The sequence below is a fragment of the Cicer arietinum genome, chromosome 3 (genome assembly GCF_000331145.2).
Source record: "Cicer arietinum cultivar CDC Frontier isolate Library 1 chromosome 3, Cicar.CDCFrontier_v2.0, whole genome shotgun sequence".
NCBI classification, from domain to species: domain Eukaryota; kingdom Viridiplantae; phylum Streptophyta; class Magnoliopsida; order Fabales; family Fabaceae; genus Cicer; species Cicer arietinum.
This window is the reverse complement of record NC_021162.2, coordinates 21,107,941-21,121,109: the sequence shown is the minus strand read 5'-3', so window position 1 is coordinate 21,121,109 and position 13,169 is coordinate 21,107,941. Positions and strand designations below refer to the sequence as shown.

The 13,169-nt window shown below is 31.4% G+C and overlaps 1 protein-coding gene across 1 annotated transcript; it reads right to left on the bottom strand.

Moving 5' to 3' along the window:
* Positions 1-2,752: 2,752 nt before the first annotated feature.
* LOC101508519 (heat shock cognate 70 kDa protein-like) lies at positions 2,753-6,254 on the bottom strand. Its single transcript, XM_012713468.3, has 2 exons — positions 5,899-6,254; positions 2,753-4,567 (listed from the first exon to the last, which is right to left on the bottom strand). The coding sequence occupies exons 1-2, from the start codon at positions 6,116-6,118 to the stop codon at positions 2,940-2,942; spliced, it is 1,848 nt and encodes a 615-aa protein (XP_012568922.1). The 5' UTR covers positions 6,119-6,254; the 3' UTR covers positions 2,753-2,939.
* Positions 6,255-13,169: the final 6,915 nt, after the last annotated feature.

The following is a 13,169-nucleotide window of genomic DNA, read 5'->3' as shown; positions in this document are numbered from 1 at the left end:
AACGAGCTAGTAAAAAGTCTTTCCAATGCGGTAAACACTTATTTTCCTTTTTTCTTCTTGTCTATTTTTTTTTTTACATTATTATTGTTATAAAGTTTTTTTTAATATTCTATGCACGTATGATATAAACAATAATTTTTTTTTTGTTTCATGAGAAATTTTTGACTCAACCAATAACAATCAATTTGATTGCTGTATAATCGTTTATTTCTTTATCAAATTCGTGATCTCTCATCTTTATTGTGTTTTATTTCTTGTGCATTAGATCTTAAATTCTATTATTATTACTGCCATCGGTCCGCGCCACATATGCGTCGCCGACTCGCGGATCTGCTCTTGAATTTTTATCCTTTATAGTTTATAAAAATAAAAATAAAAGTAGAAAAAATGTTTTCTTTAAAATAAAACGATACACAAATCAATGTACAACACATCACTCCTATTAATATTTTCATTATTACCATTATTACTATTATTATCACTATTATGTTGTTAATTTATTTTGATATATATATAAAGTAAAATTAATAATAAAATCGATGAACACATAAATATTTTCTACCCAAGAACTACGTGAGTTTTGATTTCCCTATTGCACCTGGGGATACGTAGGAGCAAGGTATTTCCCTTGTCAAACCAAATTAAAAAAAAAAAAACATTTTTCCTTCTTTTATTAATGTAAATAATTATTTTTTTTGTTATTATTCTTTTTGGGGTAAAAATAAATAAATAAATAGTATGTATATAATTAATTATAGGGTAACCGTTTTAACGGACGTTGTAGAGTGGTAATAACTTCTCTACTTGTAATCGACTCCCGAATCCGAATTTTTTTGGTTCAAAAACCATTATTTTAGGTTTTATCCAATTTTTCCTTTAATAAAAATAAAATTGGTGGCGACTCCTTTTTTCGCGGACAAACCGGACGCAACAATATGTACTATTATTTCTTTTATGATCAATTGATTTTATAATTATTTCGTATATCTTATATTTTGTGTCACATTTTCACTTAACCTTTGAATAACTAACTTAAATTAGAGGTGTTATATCATTTGTTTTTTCAAATTTATTTTAATAGTATTATTTTTGTAGAGTGTTTATAATGAACAAATCCAAAGTACTATTTTTTACAATAAAAATATAAAATAATATTGTGAACAAAAAGTATTTTTTGCTGCGATTTATTCTTCGTCTAACCTTTAAGTCTAGTTAGTGTCTTTGTTTTTATGAATAATTTATATATATAAATATTTTTTTGTTGTACAAAAATAAAATAATTTTTTTTATATTGAAGGAATAGAATATGTATCCAATAATAATAAGGGAAAACTTAATGTACGTTAATTGGATATTATATTTTGATAATATTCAATGTATATCTTAACAGTTTTATTTAAAATATATAATAGAAATCATGGCTTTGTCATTGCCACCGACAATGACCTTGAATGGACACAACTTCATATCATTTTCAAATATAGAATCACTAAACTTCCTACCAATTAACCTCTTAGCATCTCAGAAAATAATATCAATAGTAAGTTATTATCATTCAATTCTCCTCCTAACATAAATTTTATCCATCGTTATATATAACATATATAGAGAGGTAACAGTAATTTGAAAACATATCAAATCCTCAAAATATGGAAATAACTTAACAAATCCTAATTGTCAAAAAAAAACATAACAAAATCTTAAAAATACTCTAAATATGATTTTAAGATATTTTCTATATTACTTTAAAAAAATTATGGATAATTTATTCAAAATTCAATGAATATGTATCACATCAGTAAATTTATAAGTAAAATACACACAAAAATATTGAATTACACATTTAATTTTAATCATGAGATAAATACGTTATCCATAATTTTTTAAAGACAACCAAAATCATACCGAAAAACATTTTTGTTTTAAATCTTAAATAATATATTTAAATTTAAAAATTAAATGTAATTTTAAAATCTTCTAAACATATTTAGACATTATTTTAAATATCCAATTGTTTTATTTTGTTAGTTTTAATTGATTAATACATTTCGTCGGAAAAAATTTATTAATAACATATATAGACCTTTTTGTTTTTGGTTAAAATCACATGCACCTTATTGACACCAGGTTTATGAATTCAATGTATTTAAATATAAATGTGTAAGAATCAAACTAATAGACTGACAAATCTGAAGATTCAAGTCAAACTAATTTTAATTGGTTCGATTTTTCCATGTTTGTGTCTAAACCTATCAAACCCGACCTCTATTGATTCGGATTTAATTTTACATGATTCAAAACGAATTATATGAAAACCAAATGAAATTATTATATTTTATTATTATTTTCTTTATTCACATAATATTAGTGGTGTTATTTTAAAAAATATGGTATATATATTTTAATCGTTATTTGTGATTGTAGCTTATATAATTATTTTGATAGTATAAAAGTTAGTATTTGTAAAAAAAGTTATTCTTTTTACATTTTTTGCAATAACTTAAATTTATAAAATTATCAACTAAAATGACAATTTTAGTAGGTAAAGTGTAAGATTTTGTGTTTTTTATCCATATTTCAAATCTAGACTATGTCACTATTTTTTATATTTTTGACAAAATTAAATCCCTATTTTTAAAAGTCATTTTAGTTTTCGTAATTTGTTAGACGGACTCTGAACATTATGAAATATTTAAATAAATATAAATAAAAAATAATATAATAATATTTAAGTTGTTATTATTGTAATAAGATTTTTTATAATGTATTAAATGAAATAACACATTTATTTTAATTATTTTTAAATAAATCTAACTCAATTACTGTAGCAAAATAGTATTTTCACAACAACATTTTAAATGCAAACATTTTTGTTTTTTTCCCATAAACTTGAATACTATTGCACATAATCAATTTAAATGATTACATTAAGCAAGACATCACTTGACTATAAGGTGTTTCAACATCCTCTCCAGCTCCTTGAGATGACCCTCAAGAACATCAATATCTTTCTGTTTATTATTCTTATCAATTGTGGCCAAAGTAATTGCATTGTTGATCTTCTCACTTTCTTGACGGGAAAGCTTTCGATAAACATCTTTCTTAACTAAAGCATTATTCAAATTGTAAATACAATAGTCCAATTCATTCATTACCTTGGTCTTCTTTAGAAGTTTCATATCTTCCACATGGTATCTTTCAGCCTCTTCAATCATTTTATTAATTTCGAACGTCGACAACCTTTCTTTGTCATTGGTTATGGTGATCATGTTCATACTGCCTGTAGATATTTCCTTAGCAGAAACAGTTAGGACACCATTTTCATCGATAGCAAAACATACCTCCAAAGGCTGACCACGAGGAGCACCTGGAAGACAAGAAAGAATAAACAAACCAAGCAAGTTATTATCACTAGCTTTAGCTCTCTCACCCTCATAAACCTTAATCAAGACACTGCAATGGTTATCTATAGCAGTAACAAATCCTTTTGTCTTCATGACAGGTAAAAAAGTGTTCCTAGGAATCACCACATCCATGATTTCTTCCGTATATACTCCAATACCAAGTGACAATGGGGTAACATCGCGCAACACCAAGTTTGGGACATTCTTAAATCCATTACTCAAAATAGCAGCTTGAACAGCAGCACCATAAGCAACAGCCTCTTCCGGGTTGATGCTCTTGCACAAATCCTTTCCCTTGAAAAAGTCTTGCAATAGATCCTGCACTTTGGGAATCCTAGAAGAGCCACCCACAAGAACAACATCATCAATATCACTCTTGTATATCACTGAATCACTGAGACAACTCTCAACAATTTTCATACACTCATTAAAAATGTCCATATTAATTTCCTCAAACTTGGCACGAGTGATTGATGAAGAGAAGTCAATTCCCTGAAATAAACAAGCTACTTCAATAGTGGTGACAAAAGCAACAGACAAAGTCCTTTTTGCCCTCTCGCAAGCAGTTCTTAACCTCCTTAAGGCTCTTGGGTCCCCACTAATGTCCACTTTATTTTTCTTTTTAAACTCCTCAACAAAGTAGTACACCATTCTGTTATCAAAGTCTTCTCCTCCTAAGTGAGTGTTTCCTGCCGTGGCTTTTACTTCAAAAACATCACCTTGAATCGTGAGGAGAGACACATCAAAAGTTCCACCACCAAGGTCAAAAACAAAAATATTTCGTTTACCATTAGATTCACTTCTCTTGCCAAGACCATATGCAATAGCTGCAGCAGTAGGTTCATTGATTATTTTGATGACATTAAGGCCAGCAATGACACCAGCATCTATGGTGGCTTTGCGCTGAGAATCATTGAAGTAAGCTGGCACAGTAACAACAACATTCTTGACGGGTGACCTTAGATATGCCTCTGCAACTTCTCGCATCTTTGTGAGGATCATAGATGATATTTCCTCAGCACAAAAGTGTTTCTCTTGACCCTTGTACTTAATAGTAATCATGGGTTTGTCATTCACACCGGCAATTACCTTGAATGGCCACAACTTCATATCTTTTTGAACTACGTCATCGTTAAACTTCCTACCAATTAACCTTTTTACATCTGAAAAATTAATATTTTTAGTAAATTCTCATCATTCATTTTGTGGCTAAAATAAAAATTGCATAATAAGCAGGGTTTTAAATAAAAGATTATGATTGCGACATCACATTGAGTTCTGTTATTTTTTCATTCTTCACACATGAACATCTAACATTATTATTATAATTAATGGTTATTTTACTAATTTTCTAATTTAAAGTGTTTCTTAAGAAAAAAAATAGGAAAACAAACCCTTTGGAAATTACCATCGTCATCATATTTATTTTTTATTTATTTATTAGGTCTTTGGTATTTATATGTACTCTAGTTTGATTTACTTAAATATTAAAATGATGTAGATTTGAATGTATGGAGAGTGACATATCTTTTGATGAAAATAATTTTCTTATAAATGTGTGTTTTGGGAATGAATGTTATAACTACGTGGCTGTTTGTAGGGGTAACGGTCTAGGTAGACCAAGTTACATAATTTTGTGGAGAATTACTTAGGATGGAGCTGCTTCTTTGAGAAATTTTGTAGTAGGGGTTTGCATTAAGGTTTAGATCCGTTTCAAACAAAAATATTATCCAATAGAAGATTAAAATACTTGCAATTAGATAATTAGATTTGGTTTGGATGACAACTATATAAAATTCTGATCCAATCCTGTCTAAATTAACGTGGTTTAAATTAGATGGATTTTCGGTTGATCAAAATTATACTTTGTAAAGTATTATTTTAATACTAATATTATAAAATTATATTAAAGTAAAAAGTTTGAGGAAAAATATTATATATAATATACTAAAATTACCGTTATTAAATAACGTTAATCAATTATGTAAAAATAACTTCTACAACATACATTTGTATGTTTAACTTCCAGTTGACAGTGATTGTTGTCTCCTTGCTAAATTTTGTATAACTTATTCCCTTCATCTTATTTTTCTATCTAGATTCATAGATAACTGAATATCAACTAATAGTAAATTCAATATTACAACTTTATCTTGTTATGTCTTTTTTAAATCTGTGAATTTTACAATTATTTTGAATTTAGAAATATCTTTATTTTTATATGGACAAAACCTTTAGATAAGTCATCTTTGAGATTGTGCCAAAGAATATATGTTTTCTGATATTTGAAAATATTGAACTTTGTTAAATTTATATGTAAATATTATTTTGAAGTAAAAATTACTTTTTATTTGTTTGTCAAATTTAGTTGTTAGGTTTGTCATATTAAGTGTATTGGTACGGTCATAGCTAAAGGTTTCGAGTCGTGACATAAAAGCATAATTATAACACGAAATAAAAAAATAAAAAAAAGTAGTAGAGAATAGAAATTTGCCAAAGAGAGTGTTTTCTGGGTTAGTATCAGCTTGATCCTTAGCAGCATCACCAATCAACCTTTGATGATCAGTAAAAGCAACAACAGAATGTGTGATTCTGTTTCCTTGGTCATTGTGAATAATCTCCACTCTATTCTGGAGCTCCTGCCACACTGCAACACAAGAGTATGTTGTTCCAAGGTCTATTCCCACTGCATGTCCTTCGTATTTTCTCGCCATGATGCGATCTTTCGAGCAAATCAAAGAAGCTGAAAAAACAAAAGCTCAAGACAAGATTAAGAAGAAGCTGGAAACAGAGTATTAAGGTTTGCTTCTCACACTCTACAACCTGCTGCTTTATTGTGCTCTGCTAGCTAGTTGTGTACACTAGTCAACCAATTAAATTCAAAGGTTTTAGTTGGTCAGAAACATGTTGTCCGACAGGCATACGACACTGGTATGATACCTATCTTACAACTCAAACAAGTTTGATTACATCATGTTATAAATAATGTTATAAATTATCATATATCATGTTTGCTGATATTTTATTCGTAATGAAACAAATGAGAAATTTAGATGTACATTCTAAATTTAGATCTCTTATAAATAATGTTATATTTTATTTAATTATTATAGATAAATGTGTCTCTTATGTTTTTTATATTCACAGTGTTGTATCGTGTCACGTTAGTACGAGTCACTTATGAAACATGATTTTTAACTATATAATTACGTGATATTTTATTTTATGAAAATTTCAACATATAACGTTAATTCAACAATTATAAGTTACTGCAATCAATTTATTATTTTGTATGGAATAAAGAGATGGGAACCATCTCAGCATCACCAAACAGTCCCCATTATCAGAAAATACACTTTCATAAACTCTAATCTCTCAACAAAACTTCTATGTTATTCAGATTTCAATCTTATTGATTTTAGTTGTGTTTTTTTGTTTTTTGTTTTTAGACGAAGAGATAACTCAACAAACTAAATTTGTTTCAGACATAAATCACCTAAAAAATCTTAATTTATTAGTAAAATAGGTCAGACGTCGTAACCATGCAATAGGTGTATTTCTTTGATTTGATATATGTTGGGTGACTCTATCACAATTCAACGAGCTTAAAAAACTATTCAAGTAATGGTTTGAATGGACTAATACAACTAACATTATGGCTTGGTCAAATTGGTGTCATGGTGTGTTTCATTATTCCAATCAATTTGAAATATTCAATCCTGATAAAATATAGCACATAGTCAAATGTTGTTGAAAGAAGCTTTTATTTAAAAAATTAACAAAACAAAGTACATTCTACTAGTGGTGTGTTATTTTCATCAAATTATGATTTTTTTTTTCTAAGTTAGTTATTTGCATTATGTAGGCCAATGTCAAGTGACCTGACAAACAATTAATTCTGTCACCAAAATTTAATGGAAGCTAGAAAAAGAAAACAAACATATCAATCCATTTAGAAGCAAAATTAATCTATTTAGAAGCAAAATCAAGATAGAGGGCCTTGTTATGGATTTTCTGCTGCTAAGCAATATCAATCCATTCAGAAGCATCAAAGCATATATCATAAAAGATCTTGTTACGATAAAGGTATCGTTAACGTGAACTACAAAATTCGTCTCTGACTTTGTAAGACACTCTCAAATAAGTTATAAGATTATGAATTTTTTAAATATATCTTTAACTCTGTCTAACTCTGTCTAACACTGTCCACTTTCGTCCTTATTTAAATTCGCTGAAATACTTATTCTCTTTGCTCCCTTCGTGAAATATAGGGAATAACTCCATTATTATGTATCTAATATTGGACAAAGGACGAGTGTGAGCAATGCATGACAAATTCAAAGATGTATTTCAAATTTTTGCAATCTCAAGGACTTATTTGAGAGCGACTTACAAATTCAAGGGAGCATTTGGTAGTTTACTCAACCATTAACATTAATCATTCAGATTTAACCAAAGCCTTCAAACATATCCAAAAATCAAGATAGAAACATTCAAGGGTTGATAAACTAACAATAACATTAAACCATTTTTAGATAGAATGTTTCATAAATTTCATAAAGAAGCATAAACATAAAACTTACTGGCGAATCTTGACAATTGGTCCTACAAAGAAACTTGCAAATTAATTAAATAAAATCTAAGCTAAGTCAAATGGTAAGAAGAGTGGCCTAGTCACGGTAACAATTTTAGCAAATCTTATCCTACCTTAAAATACTAATAATTACTTCCATAACTTATAACAGATAATCATCTTAAAGGTTTCAATTCACCACTTACAAAAGCAAGAAAGCACTTGAAAATCATCACTGCTGAAAAGAAAACTAGCCTGTCTTGATTACAGGATCTTCTGTTGGATTTTGATCCTTTGATTCCTAATTTTGACATAATTCACAATTCAACAATGTTCATACTTAATATGATAAATCTAATATTTCAATTGAGCAAAATTTCAGGAACACCAATTCAATCACACACACTTGTATCAAATTGCTTGGAACACAAGAAATCAACAAAAGTTGAATTCTGACTATGTAAATCGATTGGGAAATCGATTTCATAACAAGGGTGTAAGGAAATCTTAAGTGTTTGTGAATGTGCAATCGATTAGGCAATCGATTAGCTTAATTAAAAATGAAAAACTGCACAAGTCAGTAGCCTCTGATTTGGAGAGTAATCGATTGGTAAATCGATTGAACATTTCACAAATCAAACCTGATGGTAACACATCGATTGGTAAATCGATTGAATGAGTCACAGTGGCACTCTAGTGCTGAGGGAATCGATTGGCAAATCGATTGACAAAGTATCATTTGAAAAATGACCTCACCTGTGACAAATACAATCGATTGGACAATCTATTGTGAACACTTTCATTTTGTTAAAGTTTGGTTGCAATCGATTGGGAAATCGATTGAACTAAACACCAGGTAAAAACTTTTCAGGAACATGCTATTAAATCGATTGGCAAATCGATTGACATCAAAAACCTGAGCCACTGTTTTGAAAAACAAATCGATTGGCAAATCGATTGAAAAAAACTTTTTGAAAACACAGTGAACTCTGAAGTTTGGCAAATCGATTGAGTAATCGATTGAAAATAGTTTTATTAAAACAGTTTCCCAGAAATCGATTAGGCAATCGATTTATACAGGTCTGGACATGTTCTACTGAAAAGTGGTTTTAAAAGAATCGATTGGTAAATCGATTAGCTTGTATAGTTTCAAGATTAAAGAAAACCAAGATCGCGATAATCGATTGGCAAATCGATTTAGCACCTTTTATAACTTTACAAAATCGATTGGGAAATCGATTTCGTAGTTGGTTTTTCAGAAACTATATAAACTGTCTTTCAATCTTTATTCAAATAACAATTCATAACTTTCATAATTTCTCATAATGCTCTCAACTGTTCATAACAACAAACTAACAACTTCATAATTGTGATTACAGATCTCAATACAGTTTGTTGACAATCTAAGAGAAATGATAATGTGCTCAAGAACAATCCATGAATATCCAGATTTGTGAAGAGCAACATTCATAAAGATTGAAGACCCTTTTGTTTTACGTCTTTTATTCTTTCTGTAATAAATCTTTGAACCAAAACGAACGTTGAAAATCCAGCTAGAAACTGGTGGCTACTTTCTTGGGTGAGAGGTCTCAACAAGAAAGAGTCGTACTTTGATTTTGTGTTAGGCTGCCGATTGTCTACAAGGATCAAAGGGTTGATAGAAAGCCAGCTAGAAACTGGTGGCTACTTTCTTGGGTGAAGAGTGTTCAACAAGAAAGAGTCGCACTGTGATTCTGTGATAGGTTGACGAGTATCTACAAGGATCAGAGGGTATTCAATAGGAAAGAGATCATTAAGATAGATAGGTTTCAGGGAGGAAACTGGACAATCTGTAATTGATTCTTTCTATTGAAGGAGAAGAAAATCTGAAATCCGATTGGATTTTCAGGACTGGACGTAGGTTGTTGTTGACAACCGAACCAGGATAAATCTCTGTGTTTTCTTCTCTAACTCTCTCTCTTTAATTTTCTATATTGCTAACTTTGCATGCCTCAAAATTTAAATTCCGCTGTGCACTTGATACTGATTAATTTGGTAAAGAAAACTGATATATTTTCTGTTATTTCGAGGTCAAGATACCAACAATTGGTATCAGAGCTAACTTCTTGAGAGGTAAAACTTATAAGAAGATGGCCTCAACTGACGTTCTGGGAGAAGGCGCTTCGTTAGCTCGACCACCAGCTTTCAACGGTACAGCCTACATGTACTGGAAGCAACGAATGCTCATATTTCTGGAAGCAAGTGGCATAGATATCCTTGATGCTGTTGAAAACGGTCCGTACATTCCCAAGATTGCAGGAACTGACAACTCAATGATTATCAAGCCTAGAGCCGACTGGTCAGATGATGACAAGAAGAAGGTTGGTTTCAATGCGAAGGCTAAGAACATCATCACGTCCGCCCTATGTGCAGAAGAGTTCTTTAGAGTGTCCAATTGCAAGTCAGCAAAAGAGATGTGGGACATCCTCCAAGAAACTCACGAAGGTACTACTGATGTTAAGAGAGCTCGTGTGAATACGCTCATGCACGAATATGAATTATTTAGCATGAAGAAAGAAGAGTCAATCAGCGATTTGCAAACCAGATTCACACACATAGTCAACAACCTGCATGCACTAGGAAAAGATGTGGATAATGAACAGCAGATTGGAAAGATCATGAGATGTTTAACCAGAGAATGGCAGCCCAAGATTACCGCAATAGCTGAGTCTAAGGATCTAGCAAAGATAACGACAGCAACATTATTTGGTAAATTGAGGGAACATGAAATGGAATTACAACGACTGGATGAATCCGAAATGGAAAGCAGGAAAAAGAAAGGATTATGCTTGAAAGTACAAACCAAGCAATCTAAACCTGAATCCGATAGCTACTCAGATGGATCCAGCAGTGAAAAAGAAGAGACTGAAATCGAATCACTTGTCAAGAAATTTAAGAAGTTTCTGAAGAAGAAAGATAACAAATTCAGAAAACCATCCAGCTCTAAGACTAGTGACATCAAGACAGTTACATGCTACGAATGTGGTAAGATTGGTCACACAAAGTCGGAATGCTACAAACTGAAGAACAAGAATAGAGCTCACAAAGCCAAAAGAGCATATATTGCATGGAGTGACAACGATAACGATGAGTCCTCTGCCTCTTCGGATGAAGAAAAAGTGAATTTATGTCTCATGGCTCACACTAATTCAGAATCTGACAGTGAGGTTAGTTCGCAATTTAATCCAACATATGATGAGCTTCAAGAAGCTTTCAATGAATTGCATGATGATTATGTGAAATCCATAAAACAGTTGTTAAGCACAAAGAAAATGCTTGAACAAATGAATGTTGAACACAAAGAAATTGAAAATTTATGTGAACAACTGAAAAAGGATTCACAAGAAAAATCTGCAAAGTGCATTGAACTTGAAGATACTATTGCATCATTAAAATCTGATTTATTAAATTTTGCAAATAGTAAAGATAAGCTAAATGTCATACTTAGCAATCAAAGACATGTTTATGAAAAATCTGGTTTAGGATATACACCAAATATGCATGTCAAAAGAAAAAATAAAAACAGATCTGGTATTGGTTATATGCAAACCAGAAATGTCAAACATGGTCAAAAATCTTCTATTGCTAAGAGTATGTATGACACCTTTACTAAACCAAACAAATATTCATCCTTTGATGGCAAATGTCATTTCTGTTGTAGAAAGGGACATTTTGTGTCTAATTGCAAATTTAAAAAATTAGCCAATCAAGGATGGAAGCAAGTTTGGATAGCAAAAGAATCTGTGTTTAAGACTGACCCCCCAGGACCCAATCTGAATTGGGTACCTAGATCCAAAAATTAATTATGTTTTTGCAGGTGTACTTGACATCCACCAAGCAAGATTGATATTTGAAAGTGGATGCTCAAGACACGTGAAATGAGACAAGTATGAGAATCTTGTCTTTAACATTAAATGAAGATTAAATGAAGAAAGATTGGTCAACATAGTTGTGTTGATGACAGAGAAAAAGAGTCAATGGCAGTTAATCAGAAGTTTTGTTTGGGATTAAATCGATTGAGTAATCGATTTCGAGTTTGCTCTTTGTTTGTTTAAAGAATCGATTTGGGAATCGATTTGGTTAGCCCAGACTTCAGATTTTGTGGAAAATATTTTGTAACAATCCCGAGCATCGATTTGGAAATCGATTGATTAAGTGTTCAGTATTTGACTTTTGGGACAATCGATTTGGACATCGATTAAGTAACACGGCAAATCGATTTGGGAATCGATTAGGAAAATGACCGTTGCGTACTTTTTTACTAGCCGTTGGACATCATAATTACACAATCGATTAAGGATTCGGTGTAACGGTAAGCAAATCGATTGGGCAATCGATTGATAAAGGTAAAAGTATAAAAACGAACAGGTCTAAATCGATTTCTTCACTGTTTCAACCCAGATTTATATTTTCTTTCTCTGCTTCATCTTCTTCCTCTGTCTCTGCAACTGATATCTGCAACTATATCTGAACTCTATCTTCACTCATCTCCTCTATTTGCAACCATGGCCCGCGTGAAACAAACACAAGCCCATACTCCTTCACCTTCATCATCTTCAACCAGTGAAACTCCCTCACCGCCACCTACTGTGTCTAAAAGAATTCCGATTCCTACACACAAAATTCTTGCAAAGGACAAGGGCAAGGCTCCTGCTCCTATTCCAGAAAAGATCAAGAAAAGGAAGGAACCACCAAGTGAGAAGTTGTTGGCTGATGCTATGAAAGAAATTGCTCAGAAGAAAAAGAAACCGGTTACTTCACCCCTAGTTAAGAAAACTCCAGCACCTAAAGAGAAGGATGTGGAAGTTATCATTCCAGCAGAGTTTCTTAAACGGAAAATTCATGAAGGCAGAACCCTAGACTTTGGTTTCTTTGATACAGAAGGCTTCACATTCCAGAATCATCTGAGATTTCATGGTCTTGAAGGTTTTCTTTCATCTACTTTGGACAGCTATCCGAAATTGATACGGGAATTTTATGCAAATTTCAAGCTCACTGATGACGGGTTCAAAACTCAGGTTAAAGGTAAAAAATTATCAATGTCTTTTGAAGACTTTGCTGAGTTGACAGGATTGCCATTTCATGGACAATCAATAGACGGCAGTTCTGATGCGGATGCAGCCGACGAAGGTTGGGAAGCATCGCTGGACAGG

Bases quoted from the DNA above. Each gene is read 5' to 3' on its own strand.
- LOC101508519 (XM_012713468.3), bottom strand. From the start codon at position 6,118: ATGGCGAGAAAATACGAAGGACATGCAGTGGGAATAGACCTTGGAACA. The intron at 4,568-5,898 runs GCAAATTTCTAT...TTAATTTTTCAG, and splicing joins CCCAGAAAACACTCTCTTTG to ATGTAAAAAGGTTAATTGGT.